Here is a 21607-nt window from a genome sequence, read left to right as displayed (position 1 = left end):
CAGCCTGCAAGGGCTGTGTATCAATGTGCCCATCTTACAGATGAAGCAGCACCACTCAGGCTGACTATAGCTTCCACCTCCTCAAGGGGCAAACTGGAGGTCCACGTGCCGGACTGGACTGAGAAGTGTTCTCCTTGCTCCACAAAGAACTTTGTAAGATGCAGACAATTATAAAAGACAACTTTCCAGGTTTGCTTGAATGTTTTTGTTTTTTTTAAATTTATTTTTAATTTATTTTATTTTTGGCTGCATTGGGTCTTTTTTGCTGCGCGCGGGCTTTCTCTGGTTGTGGTGAGTGGGGACTACTCTTCATTGTGGTACGTGGGCTTCTCATTGTGGTGGCTTCTCTTGTTGCGGAGCACGGGCTCTAGGCGCATGGGTTTCAGTAGTTGTGGCACACGGGCTCAGTAGTTGTGGCGCACGGGTTCTAGAGCACAGGCTCAGTAGTTGTGGCACATGGGCTTAGTTGCTCCGCGACATGTGGGATCTTCCCGGACCAGGGCTCGAACCCGTGTCCCCTGCATTGGCAGGCGGATTCTTAACCACTGCGCCACCAGGGAAGTCCTGCTTGAATGTTTAGGAGATCTGGAAGCACTGGACTCCCCACCTATGCTGAGGAGCTGCCACCACCTTTGGACAGAGTATGAGCTCCCCAGCTTACCCCAATCCCCACCGCTCCCTCTCGTCTCCTCCATGGGTGTTCACTCATTTGCATGACCCGTTGGGCTCCTCTAGTCTGCTGAGTCTGTCAAGGCCTCATGAGCATATTTCATATGATATGGGAAGGAAAGGGATTCGGAGAGAAAGCCTGACTGCCCACCAGAGTCAGGATGAATACCCTCTCTGACATGTCTTCCCAGCTCCAATCACAAAGCACCAAACCTGGGCTTCCCTGGTGGCGCAGCGGTTGAGAGTCCGCCTGCCGATGCAGGGGACACGGGTTCGTGCCCCGGTCTGGGAGGATCCCACACGCCGCGGAGCGGCTGGGCCCATGAGCCATGGCCACTGAGCCTGCGCGTCCAGAGCCTGTGCTCCGCAAGCAACGGGAGAGGCCACAACGGTGAGAGGCCCGCATACAGCAAAAAAAAAAAAAAAGCACCAAACCTTAAAATACAGCACAAGGAGACCAAAACAGCACAGCCGTGCTCAAGTCCAAGGTAAATACTTCCACAGCCCGGAAAGGAACTGAAGCAGAAGGCCTGGGTGCAGCCTGGGAGGTGGGCTCCCGAGGGATGCTGGGACCTGCAGGGCTCCCGCACCCAGGGGCAAGGAGTGCCAGAGAGCTGAGAATATTTCAGTCAAGGAGAAAGTGTTACAGGAGGCAGATGGGTGTGGTGGGCTGAGGTCTCTGGGCTTAGAGTCGGGGTGAAATGAATGAATGGCAGCTTTCACCGTTGTTAGACCTGGGAGTTTATCCAGCTCAATCCTCCCTACTGACCGCCCCCCCCACAAACACACTCAACTGTACAGCCACCCAGAGACAGAAAATACTGGCCAAATTGTACTTTTTAAAATTTTTATATCTGTGGTGTATTCATCTGGAATTCACTTTGGTGTAAGGAGTGAGGGAGGGATTGTAATTGGCCTTTTTTTCTAAATGGCTGTCAGATATTTATGAAATGATCCTTCTTTCCCCCAGTGCCATCTTTATCATATATTAAATTCTTGTGTGTACGTAAGCACCCCATCTCCAGTTCTTCAGAATATTGTGACAACTTTACACTTCCCAACTTCCGGGTGCGTGTGTCCTCCGCAAGGCTCCCTGGAGCCGCATCAGGAGCTTTGACTTGGCACGGCAGGTTATGCGGAGCTATCGACTATATTTAAGTTGGGAAGGGGTGGTAATAGAATCAGATCTAGAATGTAGAGGCAGGGCTGCTGGGTGTGGTTGTTCAGGTTACGTACTGCACAAGGACACCACATGCAAGGAGCACGTGTCACATCTTAGACCTTGTAGAGTTGTGCGTTTCTTATGACGTTTCTTTAGCAGAAGGCAGTGATTTGTCTCATTCTAATGAAATCGGTACATTATGGCAATTTCCCAATAGATGGAAGTAAAATGTCTTGAGGAAGAGATGTCCTTCCCAGTTTTGCACAAAAGCCTGTATGGGCTGGCAGCAGCCCTGCGTGGAGAATGGATTAGGAGGGGGAGACTGGAAGAGGGAAAAGGAAGAACAATGGATGATTTCTGCATTTCCAGGTCAAGGTCTGGGGTGTATGACAAGGCCAGTAATAGAGTCCTTGGGGCCCGACTGGGGACACACCGGTGGAGCAGATAGCAACATCTACTACTACTAATTCTAACGCCAGTTAGAGGCCTGGGAGACCAGTCACCCAAGGAAGGGTGAGTTACTACGTGCATCTCGGGTCAGTAGAATTCAGCAAGGATTTAGTGAGCGTGGCCAGGCCCTGGGCAGAGTGCTGGGGACCCAGAAGTGAGGCCCAGCCCTGCTGGGTAGACAAGACAAATGCTCCAGAGGTGTGTCCTCCACCGTTCCTCCTCAGAGCTCTGACACCTCCCGTGCAAGTTCTGGAAACTTCATTTCCTCTGTAAAAGGGGAGAAAAGGATCCCTTTCCTCTGTCTGCCTCTAGCACTTCGACATTCCCCCAGCACTGCCTTCAGCGTTTTGAGTTATATCCTAGGTTTGGTTTTCTTTTATCGTTATCATTTTCCACGGTTCTGATTTTTATACATTTGCTTTTCCATTCTGTGGCCTGTATTTGTATAATCTACCTCATATCCTGGGTGGTGTCCAGTGAGAAGGAAGAAAGAGGAAGGAAAGGAGAGAAGGGAAGCCAGCGCCGCGGGTCACGGACATGCCCGGCTCTCCCACCAGGTGGCAGTGCTGCACCACGAGAAGGCTGGTGGAACCCTGGTCCTAAATCCCAGCTGGGAAGCTGTGTGCCATTGAGCAAATTCTACCCTTAATGTCCCTAAATCCTAGGCTCCCCACCTCCAATCTCGTAGGCTGGAAAGTGGGAGGAACCCCCCCCCCAGATACTATTCAGATTACAGGAGATCGCATATGCAAAGGGCCTGGCGTGGACACAGCAGATGCTCAGCGGTTGGGTGCTCCTGCTTACCTCTAACAATGTCTGGAGGCATGTTTGGTTGTCACGCTTGGGGGAGTGGATTCTACTGGCGTCTAGTGGGTAGAGCTCAGGGATGCTGCTAAACCTCTGCAATGCACAGGACAGCGCCCCCAGCATAGAACGACCTGGCCCACCATGTTGGTAGCGGTGAGGTCGGGAAACCCCGGTCTACTCCCCATCGATTTTGAGCTCCTGGAAGGCAGAAAATGTGTCTTGTCCTTTCTGTATCTTCCTCAGGGCCTGTCACACAGCAGTCTGTCACTGAATGGAGGGTCAAGTTGAAAGGCAAGTAGTGGCCCGGATATGGTGGTAGGACCAGCGGGCGTCAGACCAGAGGACTGATGGTCATGGTGCAGGGCCACGTGCCTGACTGCATCAGCAGTGGGGCTTCCTGAGGGCTGAACGGGATTTGCAAGAACGTAACTGCTTCCTAAGCGCGTTAGTCAGATTGCTTCAAATGCTAACGATCAAGGGGCCTCTTTGAAAGTTTTATTGAATTGAGCACCCCCCGCAGAGCCTTCTGTCCCAAGAAGTGGTCTCATTAACTGGAACGGGTGAATCAGGGAACTCTCTGCCTCGTACAAATCTCAAGAATGTCGTGTCTTGTTCCTCCCACCCCTCAACCTACGCCCCAGGCCTTGACCAATGTTTGTGGAACCAAATGCAAGAACGTCTAGAAGTCCCGTTCCTGGAAGGGCAAGGGAGCGGCGGGCAGAGCAGATCACGGGAGGGAGAGGATTGTTATTTTTGCCTCCTTGATGGACTGTCACGTGGATGAGGGCCTGGCTTTGTCCTGTGTGACCCTCTAGAAGGCAGAGCCCCCTAAAGGGGGGCTTGTGTGAGGCAGGCTGGGTCTTCAGAGAGGCAGCCTGGCAGGACAGGCTGAAGGTTCTAATTACGCCACAGAGGCTGATCCAGTGTGATATTCAATAGAAGTGGCAAGTCTGGGCCAGGCTGGGTGGATAACTGCGGGGCAGCCGATACCTCGGGTGGGCAGGGAGGGTGTCTGTGACAGAACGTCAGCCCTTGGGCTGGCAGAGTGAGGTGACCAAGGAGCTGGGGGTCAGGGAAGTGGGGGTATCAGACAGCACTGGAGACAGTCCCGGGTTCAAATCCTGGCGCCTCCACTGTTTTGTGGCGTTGAGTTGTTTAGTCATTCATTCCTCTGATAGCCATTGAGTTGTGCCAGAACTGTTTCTGGGAGACAAACACAAAAGCAGACAATTCTAAGTCCGTGTGGAAAGGGCATCATTGGAGACATTCAGGCAGAACGGGATCCCAGAAGGTCAGCACCTAACCCGGGTGTGGAGAACCTGACACCGGAGTGGAGCCCAAAAGAGCGAACAAGTTGGGTGCAAAATGGTGGCAGAAGGTTCTGGGAGGAGAGAATAGTGGGTACGAACTGGCAGAGGAGTGATGAGTTCCATCAGATGAGTTCAAATGTTTTTGGCTGTGAGTAGCAGAAAACCCAACTCAAAGTGTCTTTATTTTTTATCTTTTTAAAAATATTTATTTATTCCACTTTCTTTATGGACGCATCGGGTTTGAGTTGCGGCACGCAGGATCATTGTTGTGGCATGTGGGATCTTTCGTTGCGGCGCGCAGGCTCTTCATTGCAGCTCATAGGCTTCTTTCTAGTTGAGGCACTCAATAGTTGTGGCGCGAGGGCCCAGCTGCCCCACGGTGTGTGGGATCCTACCTCCCTGATCAGGGATCGAACCCGCATCCCCAGCATTGGAAAGGGGACTCTTTACCACTGGACCACCAGGGAAGTCCCTCAAAGTGTCTTTAACAAAAGGGAATTTATGGGCTCACATAGCTGAGAAGTCCTAGCTGTGGGTTTTAGCAGAGGCTCCACACAGCAGCCAGTGCTATAAGCTATATGCTCTACACACACCCCTGTATTTTTTCTGGTAGTGGAAGGGAGGTAGTTCCTTTTCTATTATTCTTGAAGAAGAGAGAAGAACTTCTTTTCTAGGAGCTTCCGGCAATTTCTTCTATATCACTAGCCTGAATTTGTCCACTTGTCCATCCCTGAAGCAATCGCCCTGACCTGGCAGCGGATGTCACTAATCGGCTTAGCCATGCAGGGCTACCTCAGGAGCTGGTGTGTGCATGTGTGGGCATGTGTGTGTGTACATGTGCTTGTGTGTCAACCTTGCCAAAATGCATGGTTAAATTCTGGGAGGAAGATCAGGAAACTTGCACAAACCTCTTAGATAGCCTCATCCATCAGAGGGCAGACAGCAGAAGCAAAAAGAACTACAGTCCTGCAGCCTGTGGAACAAAAACCACATTCACAGAAAGATAGACAAGATGAAAAGGCAGAGGGCTATGTACCAGATGGAGGAACAAGATAAAGCCCCAGAAAAACAACTAAATGAAGTGGAGATAGGCAACCTTCCAGAAAAAGAATTCAGAATAATGATAGTGAAGATTCTATCTTCACCACTATCTTCACTCTCACCACTATTATTCAACATGATTTTGGAAGTCCTAGTCACAGCAATCAGAGAAGAAAAAGAAATAAAAGGAATACAAATTGGAAAAGAAGAAGTAAAACTGTCACTGTTTGCAGATGACATGATACTATACATAGAGAATCCTAAAGATGCCACCAGAAAACTACTAGGACTAATCAATGAATTTGGTAAAGTTGCAGGATACAAAATTAATGCACAGAAATCTCTTGCATTCCTATACACTAATGATGAAAAACCTGAAAGAGAAATTAAGGAAACACTCCCATTTACCACTGCAACAAAAAGAATAAAATACCTAGGAATAAACCTACCTAGGGAGACAAAAGACCTGTATGCAGAAAACTGTAAGACACTGATGAAAGAAATCAAAGATGATACCAACATACCATGTTCTTGGATTGGAAGAATCAATATTGTGAAAATGACTATACCACCCAAAGCAATCTACACATTCAATGCATCCCTATCAAATTACCAATGGCACTTTTTACGGAGCTAGAACAAAAAAATCTTAAAATTTGTATGGAGACACAAAAGACCCCGAATAGCGAAAGCAGTCTTGAGGGGAAAAAAATGGAGCTGGAGGAATCAGACTCCCCGACTTCAGACTATACTACAAAGCTACAGTAATCAAGACAATATGGTACGGGCACAAAAACAGAAACATAGATCAATGGAACAAGATAGAAAGCCCAGAGATAAACCCACACACCTATGGTCAACTAATCTATGACAAAGGAGGCAAGGATATACAATGGAGAAAAGACAGTCTCTTCAATAAGTGGTGTTGGGAAAACTGGACAGCTACATGTAAAAGAATGAAATTAGAACACTTCCTAACACCATACACAAAAATAAACTCAAAATAGATTAGAGACCTAAATGTAAGACCGGACACTATAAAACTCTTAGAGGAAAACATAGGAAGAACACTCTTTGACATAAATCACAGCAAGATCTTTTTTGATCCACCTCCTAGAGTAATGGAAATAAAAACAAAAATAAACAAGTGGGACCTAATGAAACTTAAAAGCTTTTACACAGCAAAGGAGACCATAAACAAGATGAAAAGACCATCCTCAGAATGGGAGAAAATATTTGCAAATGAATCAATGGACAAAGGATTAATCTCCAAAATATATAAACAGCTCATGCAGCTCAATATTAAAGAAACAAACAACCCAATCAAAAAATGGGCAGAAGACCTAAATAGACATTTCTCCAAAGAAGACATACAGATGGCCAGGAAGCACATGAAAAGCTGCTCAACAACACTAATTATTAGAGAAATGCAAATCAAAACTACAATGAGGTATCACCTCACACCAGGCAGAATGGCCATCATCAGAAAATCTACAAAAAACAAATGCTGGAGAGGGTGTGGAGAAAAGGGAACCCTCTTGCACTGTTGGTGGGAATGTTAATTGATACAGCCACTAGGGAGAACAGTATGGAGGTTCCTTAAAAAACTAAAAATAGAATTACCATATGATCCAGCAATCCCACTACTGGGCATATACCCAGAGAAAACCATAATTCAAAAAGACACATGCACCCCAATATTCATTGCAGCACTATTTACAATAACCAGGTCATGGAATCAACCTAAATGCCCAATGACAGACGAATGGATAAAGAAGATGTGGTACATATAAACAATGGAATATTACTCAGCCATGAAAAGGAACGAAATTGGGTCATTTGTTGAGACGTGGATGGATCTAGAGACTGTCATACAGAGTGAAGTAAGTCAGAAAGCGAAAAACAAATATCGTATATTACGCATGTATGTGGAACCTAGAAAAATGGTACAGGTGAACCAGTTTGCAGGGCAGAAGTTGAGACACAGATGTAGAGAACAAACGTATGGACACCAAAGGGGGAAAGCCGCGGGGGGTTGGGGATGGTGGTGTGATGAATTGGGCGATTGGGATTGACATGTATACACTGATGTGTATAAAATTGATGACTAATAAGAACCTGCTGTATAAAAATATAAATTAAATAAAATTCAAAAAAAATTCTGGGAGGAAGAGATATGGGAAAGAGCAAGTGCAGATGCCCACAGCAGGTAGCACTGCCTGAGTGCCTACTGGGTGCCCAGCTCTGTGTCAGCTGCTTCACAGGCATCATTTAATACCCACGACAACCCACGCTTTGAGTTGTCATCTCTACTTTTAAAAAAAAAAAATTTATGTATTTATTTATTTTTGGCTGCGTTGGGTCTTTTGCTGTACACGGCTTTCTCTAGTTGCGGCGAGTGGGGACTACTCTTCATTGTGGTGGGCTTCTCTTGTTGCGGAGCACGGTCTCTAAGCACGCAGGTCAGTAGCTGTGGCTCATGGGCTCTAGAGTTGCAAGCTCAGTAGTTGTGGCGCACGGGCTTAGTTGCTCCACAGCATGTGGGATCTTCCCAGACCAGGGCTCGAACCCTTGTTCCCTGCATTGGCAGGCAGACTCTTAACCACTGCGCCACCAGGGAAGCCCAGTCATCTCTACTTTACAAATGCTGAGATGAACACATCTAGGGTCATGTGATTAGCAAGTGGGAATCTGGGATTTGGACCCTGGATGGTTAGATCATAACACAGTCCCTGGTATACAGCAGGTACTCAATAAATGGTAGCTACTATTAGGGAGAATTCAAGAATGACTCTCAGATTTCCAGCTGTTGTGTTTGGGAAGATGAAGGGTAATCAATGGGATGGAAAGTACAGAACAGGAGGAAGAGCCTGTGGGGAAGCTGAGTTCCATGTGGCTCCTTGGTGTTTGAGGTGACCTTGACACCTTGGGGACTCATCTAACAGTGGGTTCCATGGACCAGATGCTCAGGAGACAGGACTCCCTGGAGAGAGTGAGCTGACGCCACCTTGACTAGAGTCATATACTGTTAGCAGAGCAGTGGGCCCAGGACTAAGCCATGGGGAGCCCCCTTATTGAAGGGGTGCATGGCGTAAAAGGAGCCCAGAAAGGCAACCAAGGAGGAATGTCAGGGAGGAGGAAGAAGTAGTCACAGAGGCTAAGGGAAGGGGTGTTGAGACAGGCTGTGTGATCCGTGTGTCAGATGCACCACGTGAGGAAGTGGAGCGGGAGAACATAGTCATGATGATGATAACTCTCACTTATGGCACTCTCACAGTGCTCCAGGCTTTGTCCCAAGCTCTGAGCATCTTCACAACCACTCTGGAAGTCTGTCCTATGAACAGCCTCATTTCCCAGATGATCCAGGAGAGGGAGTTTACCAAGGGCTGGTAAAAGGCCTGATGGAGGAAGTTGAGGTTGTACCAATGGTGACATCTTTGCACCCACTTTGGGGGGAACATCCCCCCTCCTTTTCAATAAGGCGATCAGTATATTCCAACCCCCCTCCAGTCTCAGTGCTCAAGGCATGATCACATGACCACATCCGAGTCAGTGAGATCCAGGCATAGGACTTTTAGGGGGGGGAGCTCTACTTCTTCTGTGCTGAGTACGCAAGATGAGATGGTGTGAGATCTGGAGCTGCTACAGCCATCTTGCAGGCATGGGGGTAAACCCATCTGAGAATAAGGACAACATGGGTTGGGATGTGGAACTGAGCTGAGCCACAGAGAGAGCTGGATGACAATGTGACACTGAGCTCTGCCTCAAGCTGGATCCAAAGCCTTTGCCATTACTGAACTTTACCCCCTGCAAGCCAATAAATTCCTTCTCTGCTTTTCTAGTTTGGGTTGGCTTTTCTGTCATTAACTGAAAACAAACTGTATCAGTTATGTAGAGCCACAACTAGCTGTGTAACAAATCACCCCACAGCTTAGTGGCTAAAGCAGTTCAGCTGAGACTGGATTGATCTTTAGGTTGGACTTGACTGGGAAATTCTCTGGCCTCAACCAGTTGGGATGATGGGGACAACCAGGCCACATGTCAAGGCCACACTGGTAATGATCTGTGTCACTGTTGACGTTTTGTCTCTGGAAGCTTTCAGTAGTCTAGGATAGGTGCTTCAAAGATGGTCTGTGAACTGCTGAGCCTGCGCTCTAGAGCCCACAAGCCACAACTACTGAGCCCGTGTGCCACAACTACTGAAGCCCGTGCACCAAGAGCCTGTGCTCCACAACAAGAGAAGCCACCGCAATGAGAAACCCGCATACCACAACAAAGAGTAGCCCCCTCTTGCCGCAACTAGAGAAAGCCTGCGTGCAGCCAAAAATAAATAAATAAACAAATAAATTTATATATATATATAAAGATGGTCTATGATACTGATACAGGGTTGGGCTTTTCTCGCCAATACTGCAGCACAGGGTTGCAGGCGATAAGGGGGGGTGTATATATGAAGGGCCATTTTTTGTGTAGATTGTTCCTTAATGTGGGTTTGTGTGATGCTCCTTGGGATCATCGTCAGGCAATGGCTCTTTTGGCAGTAGACCTCATGGGTGATGTGGGGTCCTTCTCAGAGCGTCTTCTCAGTGGGTCTGTGAGGTTGGGGGAGGCCTGTCTGTCTATGTGACGGCTGACTGGCTGACAGGCTCATTCTTTTGTGCGTTATCCCTTCCTTTGTCACCAACAGTGTAGGTCAGGTCTGAGCAGGTGGGTGCGTCCCTGTAGCAGCTGCCCGCCCGCTGCTGAGCAGAAGAACCGTTCGGCTGAACCCAGCCTGAATGGTAGAACTGTGAGCAGATAGATTGTTGTTTTATCTACTAAATTTCAGGGTGGTTTGTGTTACAGCAATAAATAAGCAATAGAGTAAGAAAAAAAAAACTATTAAAAGACTATATGAATTTGAAAGAGTTAGTTTCCTGCAATAACGGAGTCTCTGGAAATTCACTAGAACAGCAGGAGAGGGGCCAAGGATGCTGGCCCGAAGACTGGCCCTGGGCAAGGCCTTTCACTCCTTTGAGCTTTAACCAGAGATTTGTGGATGTTTCATGATTTGGGGCACACGGGTGGGGACTTCCAATGGGCTCCAGGATGATGGGCCTTCGGGATTTGGGGGTTTTACGTGCACACAGCTGAAGCTCCAACTTGCAAAGCGAACTGGGCAGGGCGGTGGTTAATGACTGGTGTTGACTGTAGTCGTCACTTTTGCTCTTGTCTCTTCCATCCTGATGGCGCTTAACTGGTTGCCATGCATTTCCCTTTATTTCATTTTACCCTCTATGTGCAGTAAAGCTTTCTATGGGCCATTTTTACAGAGAGAAGACTGAGTCTGGAAGGGAATACGCGTCCCTCCCAAGGTCATGGAGCCTGTCAGCACCCCACACCCTCCTGGACAGCCAGCGGAGGGGGAGTGCTGTACCTGATGCTCACGGACAGAGCACCATGCCGGTTCCTGGGCTCTGAGGACTCTGCGCCAGCCTCACCTCACTGTCCTGAGGTCGTGCTTACCTGTCTGTGTTTCCCCACTGACTGTGGTCCTTCTGCGAACAGGGACTGTCCTCGCTCTCAGTGTCCGGTGACCCAGCACTGTACCTGGCTCAGTTAGGAGCCTAGATGATGTCTGAACATTGACGCAGGCATCACTGCCATCCTGTCCTCACCTCTTCTCCCCTTTCTCCTCCCCGAGTGGATGCTGATAGAGGGAGTGCACTTTGGCAGTTAAGAGCTCAGCTTCTGGGTTTAGGCAAACTTTGACTCTGCCATTCACTGCCTATTTAATATGTCCCAGCCTCACTTTCCACATCTGTAAAATGGGAATGAGGGGAGGGAACACTCTTAGCCCAGAGTTTGGCACAAAATAGGCATTTAATAAATAATGTCTGTAAATGTTTATGATGGTCGTGATTCACTCTCAGACTTTTTTTCTTTTTCGGCCTCGCCGCCCCGGCAGTGCGAACGCCAAGTCCTAAACACTGGACTGCCAGGGAATTCCCTCAGGTGTGATTTAAGGGCTGTAAGCTTATCTTAAGTGGCAAGTGGGTCACCACCGCTCTCTTCCAGATAGATGCGACGTCTACATCTCTTCCACTCTCGCTCAATCCTGCACCTGTAGGCGCCTTCCTGGGCTTTGGGGGTGTGGCCGGGAGTCCAGGCATCAGATTTACGTGTGTACAGCGCCTGGCAATTTGCAGGGGCTCAGGAGGCATTAGCCCCTGCTCCAGCCACCAACACTGCTGTCACTCCTCTTCCTATCCCCAGCCTCAGTCTCCCCACAGACAGTTGCTTCACAGCCACCCCATGAGGTACCAAGGCAGAGTTCAAAGTGTGTCCGCTCCCACCATCTCTGACACTGTCCTTAGAATATACCCAGAGGCTCCCCTCCCCAGGACAATGCCGGGATCCAGAAGGCCTAGAGGAAGCTGTCGGGGAAGTCCCCACATTCCACAGCCCAGACACCATCACAGCACAAGTCCAGATTAGCTCCATAGGGGAGATGACCCATCCTGGAGGCTGCCGCCCTTACCTGCCCCGGAGGGCTGGTGACAGGACTAGTCCTGGGAATTCAGATCTGGCCCTGGTCTGCCACCAAGTGGCTGTGTGGCTTTAGGACCCCTGACAGGCGTAGGGAGGAAGACCGCTGAGAGCACAATTGCAGGAGAATCGCTCCACTCTCACTAGAGGCACAAAAGTCTTCATCTAGATCCCCAAAGGGGTCCCCACCCACCTCAGGAGGGTGGGTATAGCCAGACCAGGTCCTTCTGTGAAGGACTGTTAGCGCCTCCCTTTCCAGGCCCGTTTCCACCGGTGAGAGGGACAGATGCTCCCTTGGTCGGGGCAAGGGAAGGGGGTAACTGCATGTCTAAATGAAGATGCTCAGAACGGCCCCTCCCTCACCGCTGTCCAGTCCTCAGGAAGGCTCACACCCCACCGACCCAGCAAGACCAGAGCTACCCACTTGCACCCCTCCCTGCCCCAGAGCACCCCCAAACTGGCCACTCAAGCACACACTGCAGACTTTGTAGCTGTTTTTATTATTAATATTATCTTCTCCTTTAAGCATCCCTTTAAGGGTGAAATGAAATCCAACCATTTACAGAGAAAATGATTTCAGAATGTACATATTGATTTTCCCTTACAAAAAAAATAATACTATTATTATTATTGGTGTCCTTAAATTACACATTTCCCAGGACCCTGCCCGCTGCTTGGGCAAGTCCTGTCTCCCCACCCTGTCACCTTTGTCCCCAAAGCTCTTCCACGCCTGCCCATGGGAACCAACATGATCCGAGGTGTGCTGGGCCTCCTTGAGTCTGGAGGCCATAGGGCGGGTGGTTCCCAGAGAAAGCAAGCTGGCTACGGCGCCAGGGCCAGCAGTGCACTGGCGCTCACATTCACAGTTTGGTTTCCCTTCATACTGGGGGAGTGGCCCAGGGCTCCCCTGCCCCCGAAATTCCCAGTGTCTGACGTGCCTATAAGTGAAACTCTTCAACCCCACGCCTTGGCCCCCACAGCCCGCTGGAAGCCGTGCGCTCCGCTCCGTGGCCAGGCCTCCACTTGGCGGTGACCGTGAATGCGCCCGGCCCTCCTGGGTCTGAGAGGGAAGGTGGGGCCTGGCAGGTCTGAGCTCCTCCCCTCTGCCTTCCCCTGCCCCTGAGCTGGTGAACTGGAGGCCAGGGACCCCTGACAGCCTGGACAGGGGCATCCCTTCAGCAGCAGAGGGTGCCAGGGGCATAGGGTGAGGAAGCTGTCAAGGAGGGGGGCCCTGGGCTGGGGCTCAGGCACGAGTCAGAAGCCCCCAGAGACTGCCTGCCCGGCGGGGAGCAGAGGTGGCTGGAGGTGAGGCCAGGTCACCCTGGCCTGGGTGACCCAGAGCCACAGGGACACCCGGACCTCTTGAGCCCCTTAGCTGCAAGAGGGGCCAGAGAGAAGGGGGCTGCTCTACCTCCAAGGGAAGGGTTCCCTCGGGACACCCCCTCAGTGGGAGGGACAGTGGGGGCAACAGAGACCCCCATACCTGCTTCACACCCGCCCGCCCGAGGCTGCTCTGCGGCCAGCTCCCCGAGCCACACCCATGCCGGGCGCCTCCCCAGGCAGAGCTATGGCAAAGGAGACGCCCTCCTCTCCCGACCCATCAGGAAACCCCCAATAAGACACCCCAAGAAAGTCCCGGCTGGTGGCTGGAGGGGCTGGGATGGAGGGAAGGGGCCAGGGGGTCGTGGTGGGCTCTCAGCCCTACAGCACTCTGGTCGGGAGGATTCTCATTCCTTGGACTGAAAGACAGACAGACAGACAGATGGACCCAACATCCCCTTTAGCCTGGCTTTCCGGTCTCCCCAGCTTGCTTTCTGCCTCAGTCATTTCGGGAAGTTGCAGGAGGTGTGGCCCCAGGCTCCAGGTCTCGGGAAGGGTGGCCTGGGCCCTGCTTCCACATCCACACACAAGCATATATGTACAGGGACGCACCAACACAGTCACGTACAAGTATACAGCAAGCATGCACCCATGCCCATAAATACACACACACACACACACACACACACACACACACACACACTCACGCACAAACACGTACAGTTCCATGGCAGGCTCTGCGATCTGGCATCGCTGGGTAAACATCTGAGGGGGCCTCGGGGAGGGGGCGTCTCTCCCGGCCCACAGCGGCAGGCTCTCACTGCACCCCAGCCCTGGGCTGGCAGTGAGGGGGGCAGGGGCAGGTTTCAGGAGCTCTGAACATGCGAGCAGGATCTACAACTACAACAGTCATTTCTCCCTCTCCCCTCCTCCCCTTGTGCCAGAGATGCTCCTGTACCCATATCCATCCTCTCCTCCTCCTTCCTTTAATAAATGAGCAGGGCAGCCCAGCTGAAAACTACTTTTCCCGCTTCCCTTGCAGCTACCTGTGGCCATGTGACTAAGTCCTGGCCAGTGAGATGCCATCGGAAGTGACTGTGCCACCTCTGGCTCATGCTCTTAACAGGAAGGGTGTGCACTTCCATGCCTTTTTCTGGTTCCCTCAGACACGGATGCACATGTGATGGTGGGAGCTCGAGCAACCACTCTACCCAGAATTGGAAAGTGTGATGAAGGAAAGCAGAGCTGCCCTACCAGATCCAGATAACCTCCCTCTGGAGAGTTAAGTTAGAAACAAGCTTCTGTCTGCTTAAACCACTGTATTTGGGGGTCTCTTAATTACAGCAGCATAGAATCTACTCTAACAATACATCCCCCTCCCCCACGAGGCAACTAAGGAATGAGATAACATACAACTGGCCTTAATGTCCCTCTTGGGCCCAGGGCAACCTCATGGCCCCTTCCTGGCCCCTAGCCAGCCCCAAGGAGGGGCACATGGGTGACTCCACCTGAGATGGTGGAGAGCTGGGGCTGTGGGTTCCAGTGGGAAGGGGTGATGGGGGAGGAGGAGGCTCCTCCCCCAGGGCTGACTTACTAGGCTGGCTGACAGTCCCATCCCACCCTGAGAACTGGACTCCTGGTCTTGCAACGACTGGGTGGGCAGCCCACAAGACAGCAATATCAAAAGTAAGAAGGAATGTCAAGGCCAGGTTTGGAACCAAAAGGAAGACTTCCCAGGCTTCCCCAGGCCCCACACCTGTGTCAGGTCCGGAGGGGCTGGGGGCACAGGGCCATCCGTGCAGTGTGTCCTGTGGGGCAGCGGGGTGGAGGTCCCTGCTCCCTCTGGCCCAGCACTCCTGAGGACACTACAAAGCATCCACCCGGGCTTCCTTCCAGCTGCCACTTCTCATCCCCTCCGACCTTGGTGTCCCTTCTTCCTCCTGGGCCCAAATGCATCTATTTACAGAGCCCTGGGATCTCCCGGCATCCCCCTTTCCCACTGCAGGTCCAAAGCCCCAGGAGGCCGAATGGTGGGCTTCTCCCCAGAGGGGACCGTAGCTCCCACTTGGCTGCCCTAGGGAGTTCCTGCAGGCTCCCTTCCCCACCCTCCCCCGCTCCCCAGTAACCACCGTGCACTCTCCGTTGGCACCTCCGGGCTGCAGCACTCTTGGAGGGGTGAAAGGGCCTGCTCTCCTCTCCTGATGAGGAAGGATGTTTTCTGAGCTCACGGGCCTGACCCTGGATTCACAAGGGCTTGAGTAGGAAAGACTCCCCCACCTATCCACTCCTGGTTCTCTTAAGAGCCACCCAGACGGCGGAAGGAGACAGGAAGGTAACAGGGCGGCAGCCGCCCACCCCCCTACCCTGGCCACCGGCCCTATAAGATCATGTAGCCTTAGCCTTCAACCACGTCCAATTTGCTCCTGGAGGGCGGCCTTCCCTCCGGACGCTTGCTCCGCCGCCCACCGTCTGCTGTGCTCTTGGGCTCCTGATAGGGGTTGTCCAGCAGGTAGCGGAACTGGTGGTAGTTCTTGAGCAGGTACTTAGGGGCATACATGTGTTCGCTGGGGTCGGCCGGCGGGTACTCCTGCTGCGTGCCGTCGAACCAGCCCCCTGTGCGGATCAAGCTCCGGATGTAATTGAGGTCCCGCTTGTCCTCGTAGTCACCCCAGCGGGGGAAGTCGCCGTTCTGGGCAGACACCAGCTTGAAGTAGATGCCCTCAGGCGTGAAGCACCAGGAACAGTGCCAGCCGGCGAAGTGCAGGGGGCTGCCCAGCGACCACTGCACCAGGATGTGGCCCGTGCGGTTCTCGTACTGGCGGAAGTTGGGCATGGTGTAGTACTGGCGGCGCCGCAGGCGGATGCCGTCCAGCCCGTACACCGTCTGCAGCATGTCCACCGTGCAGCCCGACACCACCTCTAGGGTGCCCGGCTGCTTCCAGAAGAAGCCGTACAGTGACTTGCGCATATGGAAGGCGAAGGGCTCCGTCCAGCCGTCGTAGAGCTTGAGAAAGAGCACGCCGTCGCGAGCAGGGATCTCGTCGGCGTCGTCGATGATGAAGACGTCATCGGGCCGCAGGTTGCGCAGCCGCGACACGCCATCCTGCGTCAGGAAGGTGCGCAGGTAGTCGTCGGCGATCCAGCCGTCCTGCCGCCCGCCCAGCGGGAAGTGGTCCAGGAAGACGTAGAGCACCTTGTGCCGGATGTACTCGAAGGTGCCGTTGGTCAGCATCTCGCGGAACTTGAGCGGCCGCGGCTCCCCGTAGGCCGTGAAGTTGGACTCGCACACCACGAAGGCGTCCACCACGTCGCCCAGCTCATGGAAGCGCACGTCCAGCAGGTCGAACTCATGGTTGATGTTGATGGCGTTGATGACCCTCCGTGGCACCTCCCGGGGCACCAGGCGCTCCTTGGTGGGCAGGTTGGAGTACTGCACCACGGTGGGCACGCCGCAGCTCGGCCCGTGCCAGCCAGGGAGGCACACGCACTCCACCCACTTGCGCCGCGCGCCGCGCCCCCCCGGCCGTTCCCGGGCGCTCAGCAGCTGCCGGCCCGGGCCCCGCGCCGACGCGCCTTCGCCCGCCTCTGCCTTCTCCTCTGGCCGCCCTGATGGCGGCTTCTCCAGCGTCTTGGTACCTGGCTTGAAGCAGACGCCCCCGGCTTTGGTGCGGAGGAAGTACTCGGTGGTGTCCTCGGGCAGCACGAAGTCCATCCGGTGGATTTCCTCCGTGGCCTTGCTTGGCGACAGCGGCTGGAGCAGGGGCGAGTGGGAATAGAGCGGGGTACGCAGCAGGTCGGGGCTGCCCGGCTCGGGGCTGGCCTGGGGCGTGACCGGGGCATTGTTCCAGAAGAAGCTGGACACCAGGTTAGGGCTGAGGGAGGCCAGTTCTCGGGGGAAGGTGACATAGGACAGGGTCTTAAAGAAGTGCAGGAAGGAGATGAGGCACAGGCCGGCCATACAGAACATGAGAAAGAGCTTGTAGCGTCTCATCTTCATCCTGCGGGAAACAGGGAGACAGCAGATGGGTCAGGGGTCTGCAGACCCGGGCAAGGGGAGCCTGAGGCTCTTCTCCTAAGGGAGGGAACGGGGAGGGCTTTGTCGCCATCGTGTTTGTGCATGTCCTGACCAGCGCCTGGTGACCCTGCAGGACGTCACCTCCAGGCGACTCCCCTAGAAGTCAAGCCTGTGAGTCCAACTCACTGCACCAAGGACCCCTGGAAGCCCCAGCATCAAGGAAACCCCACCAGGCTCAGGACCCCTCCACTCCCACAACCTCTCCCCTCCAAGCCCACCAGGTCACCACACATACCCCTGGCAACCTGCCCGCCCCACCCTGACTGTACCAGCTGCATTGCTAGGCTTTGCCCCAGGAACAAGATGCATCCTGGGAAAAGCGCAACCCTGCAGTGCAGAACCTGCCCCAGGGGGCTTCCAGGCCCCAAGGGAGGGGGAGAGTGGGTCGCAGGCTGCGGAGGTGGGGTCCCTTCCCTGCACCACCCACAGTGCTTTCTCGTTCTATCTGTCCATCTCTCTGTCTCTTTATCTATCTTTTCTGTGGCTATATTTACAAACCTTTTGCACTGAAAAAATTCCCAGGTCTCAAGGGAACACTTCTAATTCTAACATATTTAAAGAACCAAATTAAGTAAGAGTTCCCCTTCATTACCCCTTGCCAGGCAGCAGATTGATATCCAGCCATAAACAGTTCATGTGTTTGAGGTGTATCACCAGTCTTACATGCAATTTTTCTGTTCTCAGTTTTTTATAATTATTATCATACTTGGTCGGGATGACCTACAGAGTCACGGGAGGGGCTGGGACAGAAACCGGCCTTTGGCACCTGGTGTTTTCATGTCCCCTTCCATAGATCCCTGTGTAGGGGACGCTGTCCCTTCCCTTAAAATGTTCCTTTCTGTGGCTTCCCCTTAACGTCTCTGGTTCTTCCTCTGGGTCATTTGGGTGCCTTCCTGCCATACCCTCCCCTCCATATCCTAACCTAAGCAAGGCTCCTCACCATTCTGAACCTCAGTTTCTACATCTGTGAAATGGGCACAGAGTTCCTGCTGTGCAGCTGGTGCTCAGTAAACTTTCGCTTCTTTCAAAGCTCGAGGCTGAAGACTCCAACATAAATTTTCTCTAAGCTACATGGTCATAAGGCACAAAATCATGAAATGTTGGACCCAGGACAAAACTTTAAGGACCACCTCCACCAACCCTTTCATTCTGTGGAGGAGGCCCGCCTTCCCCGGCCTCACCTTGGTGAGGAGTCCTGAGTACGCTAGTGAGAAGCAGTCGAGTCGCCGATCCCGCTGGCCAGGGCGGCACTTGTGCTCTCAGGACCCAGATGTCCCCCCTCCTCCAGTTTAAATGCTGACGCCCTGGAGCCTGCCATCGGGGGGCCAGCACAGCTGACTATAGGAGGCAGGACAATCAGGGGTGAGGGCCTGACCTCTGCTAAATGTCAGCTGCCCCAGGGGCAGAGGGGGGACAGGTCTCCACAGGGAGGCAGGAGGGAGGGCTGCTCCTTGGCAACGTTTTGAAGTGTGTCTTCCAGGTTCCTCTCCCCACCATGGGTTCCAGCCCTGCTCTGGCAAAGCGAGACCAGGCAGGCCAGGCCAGCAGGGCGAGTGGAGGGGCAAAGGGCTGAGGCCCAACAGAGGCAGGCGGATAGGAGGTCTTGCTGGGGTAGGGACTAGGTACAAGGCGACACTGCAGAAGCCTCCAGAGTGACCCACCCGAGGGCTTGTAGGACCTGGCAAGGCAGCCCTGATTCTTCTGGCGGATTATTTGTCCCCACTTGAGGCGTGTCTCTGTGGGGCACCCCAATCCCAGCCCTTGCTGGACTGAACTGGCCGTGAGCTGTGAAGGGCAAGGCCGGGGCTGCCGCTCAGACTAAATTCCCTGGCGGCAGTGAACAAAGGCCTTAGGAAGGTCAGTGAAACTCAGGGAGGCAAGTGAACGCCCTGCTTAGAGCAAAGGGGCCCCTACAGCCCTGCTGAGGTCACACTGACCCAGCTGCCCCTTGGCTCCCTGGTCAGGTTGGCTTTCAGGATCTAGTTACACCTGGCCAGCTGTGCGCTTCAGAGGACAGACTCACCAGTGCTTGGGATCCCCCTCTTAATCACTGGGGTCTTCAGGGTGAGGCCGTTTGATAAGGCCCCAGCCTGGCTTGCTGCCAAGAATCATGGAACCGAGTGTGTCTCCCTCATCGCTCGGGCCGCTAGGAGGCTCACAGACACACAGTGGTTGGCCCAGAGCAAGTCAGTGCGTCACAGGCCAAGTTTTCCAGGACACTTTCACACACAGCTGCCTGTGTTTTTTAAACTTCTTCTTCTTGGCCCGATCCCTTTTTATCTTATCTTCAAGTATTTTGATAAGTGCTTCAGATACATTTTTTAGACTGAATGGCATATTAATAGGAAAACAAATAAATAAATCAGCATTGGCACCCGGGGTCTCATGTAAGTCTCACCACCCCTGGGAGACTGGGGACTGTGAACGCCCCATTTTTACAGGTGAAATTGAGACTCAGAAAGATGATGAGACTTTCCCCAAAGAACCTTAAGAAGGTGACTGAACAGGACCTGAACATAAGTTCTGTTCCCGAGCCAGCCTCTCCCTCCTGACAGCTGAGACCATAGCCCTCCCTGGAGCAGCTGGCCTGGCTGTGGGCTAAAGCCATGGGACCAAATTTGGCCCCAGCTCCAGCATTTCTATCTCTGTTATAAAGCTTCATCCAGAACCATCAGGTGTAACGATAAAGCGGATGATTGCTGACCCTTACAGGCCAGCTACTGTCCTGAGCACATTACACGCATGTCCTCGCTGGATTCCCCCAACACGCAGCAGGTACCCTTGTCCTCTCCATCATACGGACGAGGAGACCGAGGCCAGAGAGATGGCATAGCTTGTTCAGGGACACACAATTAGTAAGGGTCAGACTCGATTCTGTGGGGTCAATAATGGGATTTCATCCAGTGGTAAAGCTGTCCTGGGTCCCTTCCATCTGCCAAGATCAACCCCAGTGGGGTGATAAGGGTCCCACGGAGAGTCCCCCAGTGACCAGGGAACACAACCCAGTGGATGGAACAGACACAATTGCATTTGACCCACACGACCCCCCGCGGGGTGTCACCCAACCTGTCTCCTCCATTCACTCAGCGACTACTTACTGAGAGCCCACTGGGTGCCAGGCGCTGTGCTGGCCCTGGGAGCACAGGGGACGCGGGTGACAAGAACCCCCGCCTGTGCAGGGCAAGGGACCGCTGCAAATCATATGGTATGTTACAAAGAGTCGTGCTCTGGAGAAAACTGAAACAGGGTAAAGGACAGGAGGGGGCAGGTTCAGTGGTCATCAGGTGGCCAGGGAGGGCCTCACGGAGAAGAGCGAGGCCAGAGGACGAGGGTGCAGGGGCAGCGGGCTCCGGGCAACAGAACAGCCAGCGCCCAGGAGAGTGTCTGCCGCCCATGAGCGAGGAAACACACGGAGGGCAGAGCGGAGGGAGGTGGACAGGCCGGATCACACGGGGCCCGGGGCCGTGGCCGGAAGTGCGGCTTTCACGGGAGGATTCTGAGCGGAGCCTCCAGCCTGAACAGCCTCACTCGGGCTGCTTGGCCGACGGCAGACTGTTGCCTTGAGGGCAGAGCAGGGAGAGTGGCGAGGAGGACACTGCATTGTCTGGGCAAGAGGCGGGGCTGCAGGAAGCGGTTAGATTCTGCTGGATTGCCGATGACCTGGATGTGAAGTGTGAGCGAGGAGTCGCATTCGGTGGATCCAGGACCTGCAGGATGGACCAGCTTTTGACTGGGGCGGAGGCCACCCCATGGCGGAGGCCACCATGAAGATGGGCAATGGCAGAGCTGGGGCTGGAGGCAGCTCTCTCTGCAGGGCCCTCTCTCTAAGCGCTGCCCTGCCCACTTCAAATGAGACACCAAATCGGAGAGACCAATGCACAGCCCCACCCCTGCCCCTTTCCCAGCGCTCGCCATGCTCAGCCCATCTCCGCGGATGTCTGTCTCCCCAGGTGGACACGAGCCCCGGAGGCCGCGGTCTCCAGAGTCGCCTCCACGTGCTCAGCCACGTGTGCGCGCACAGACTCTAGAATCAGACTGCCCAGCTCCAGTCCCGGCCCTGCCATTTCCTGTCTGTGTGGCCTGGAGCAGGTGAATAACATTCCTCCTTTGGCTCATCTAGAAAATGGGGGTCGAATAATAACCCATGTAGGGTACCTAGCACATGGTAAGAGCCCAGTAAGCTTCAGCTCTTCTTACCATTAGTGTTATTCTCCCGCCTGGAAGAAAAGTAGAGAGGGACTTCGG

At 53.1% G+C, this 21607-nt stretch overlaps 1 protein-coding gene across 1 annotated transcript; it reads right to left on the bottom strand.

Annotated features, from left to right (window-relative positions):
- Positions 1 to 15682: 15682 nt before the first annotated feature.
- On the bottom strand, positions 15683 to 17284 carry MGAT3 (beta-1,4-mannosyl-glycoprotein 4-beta-N-acetylglucosaminyltransferase; the record flags this gene model as incomplete). Its single annotated transcript, XM_082667045.1, has 1 exon — positions 15683 to 17284. One exon carries the CDS (start codon positions 17282 to 17284, stop codon positions 15683 to 15685), a length of 1602 nt encoding a protein of 533 aa, XP_082523171.1.
- Between the last annotated feature and the right edge of the window lie 4323 nt (positions 17285 to 21607).

Source organism: Grampus griseus, assembly GCF_964374135.1.
Source record: "Grampus griseus genome assembly, chromosome: 11".
Lineage (NCBI taxonomy): Eukaryota > Metazoa > Chordata > Mammalia > Artiodactyla > Delphinidae > Grampus > Grampus griseus.
The sequence above is the reverse complement of the archived record's forward strand: the minus strand, read 5'-3'. Positions and strand labels throughout refer to the sequence as shown.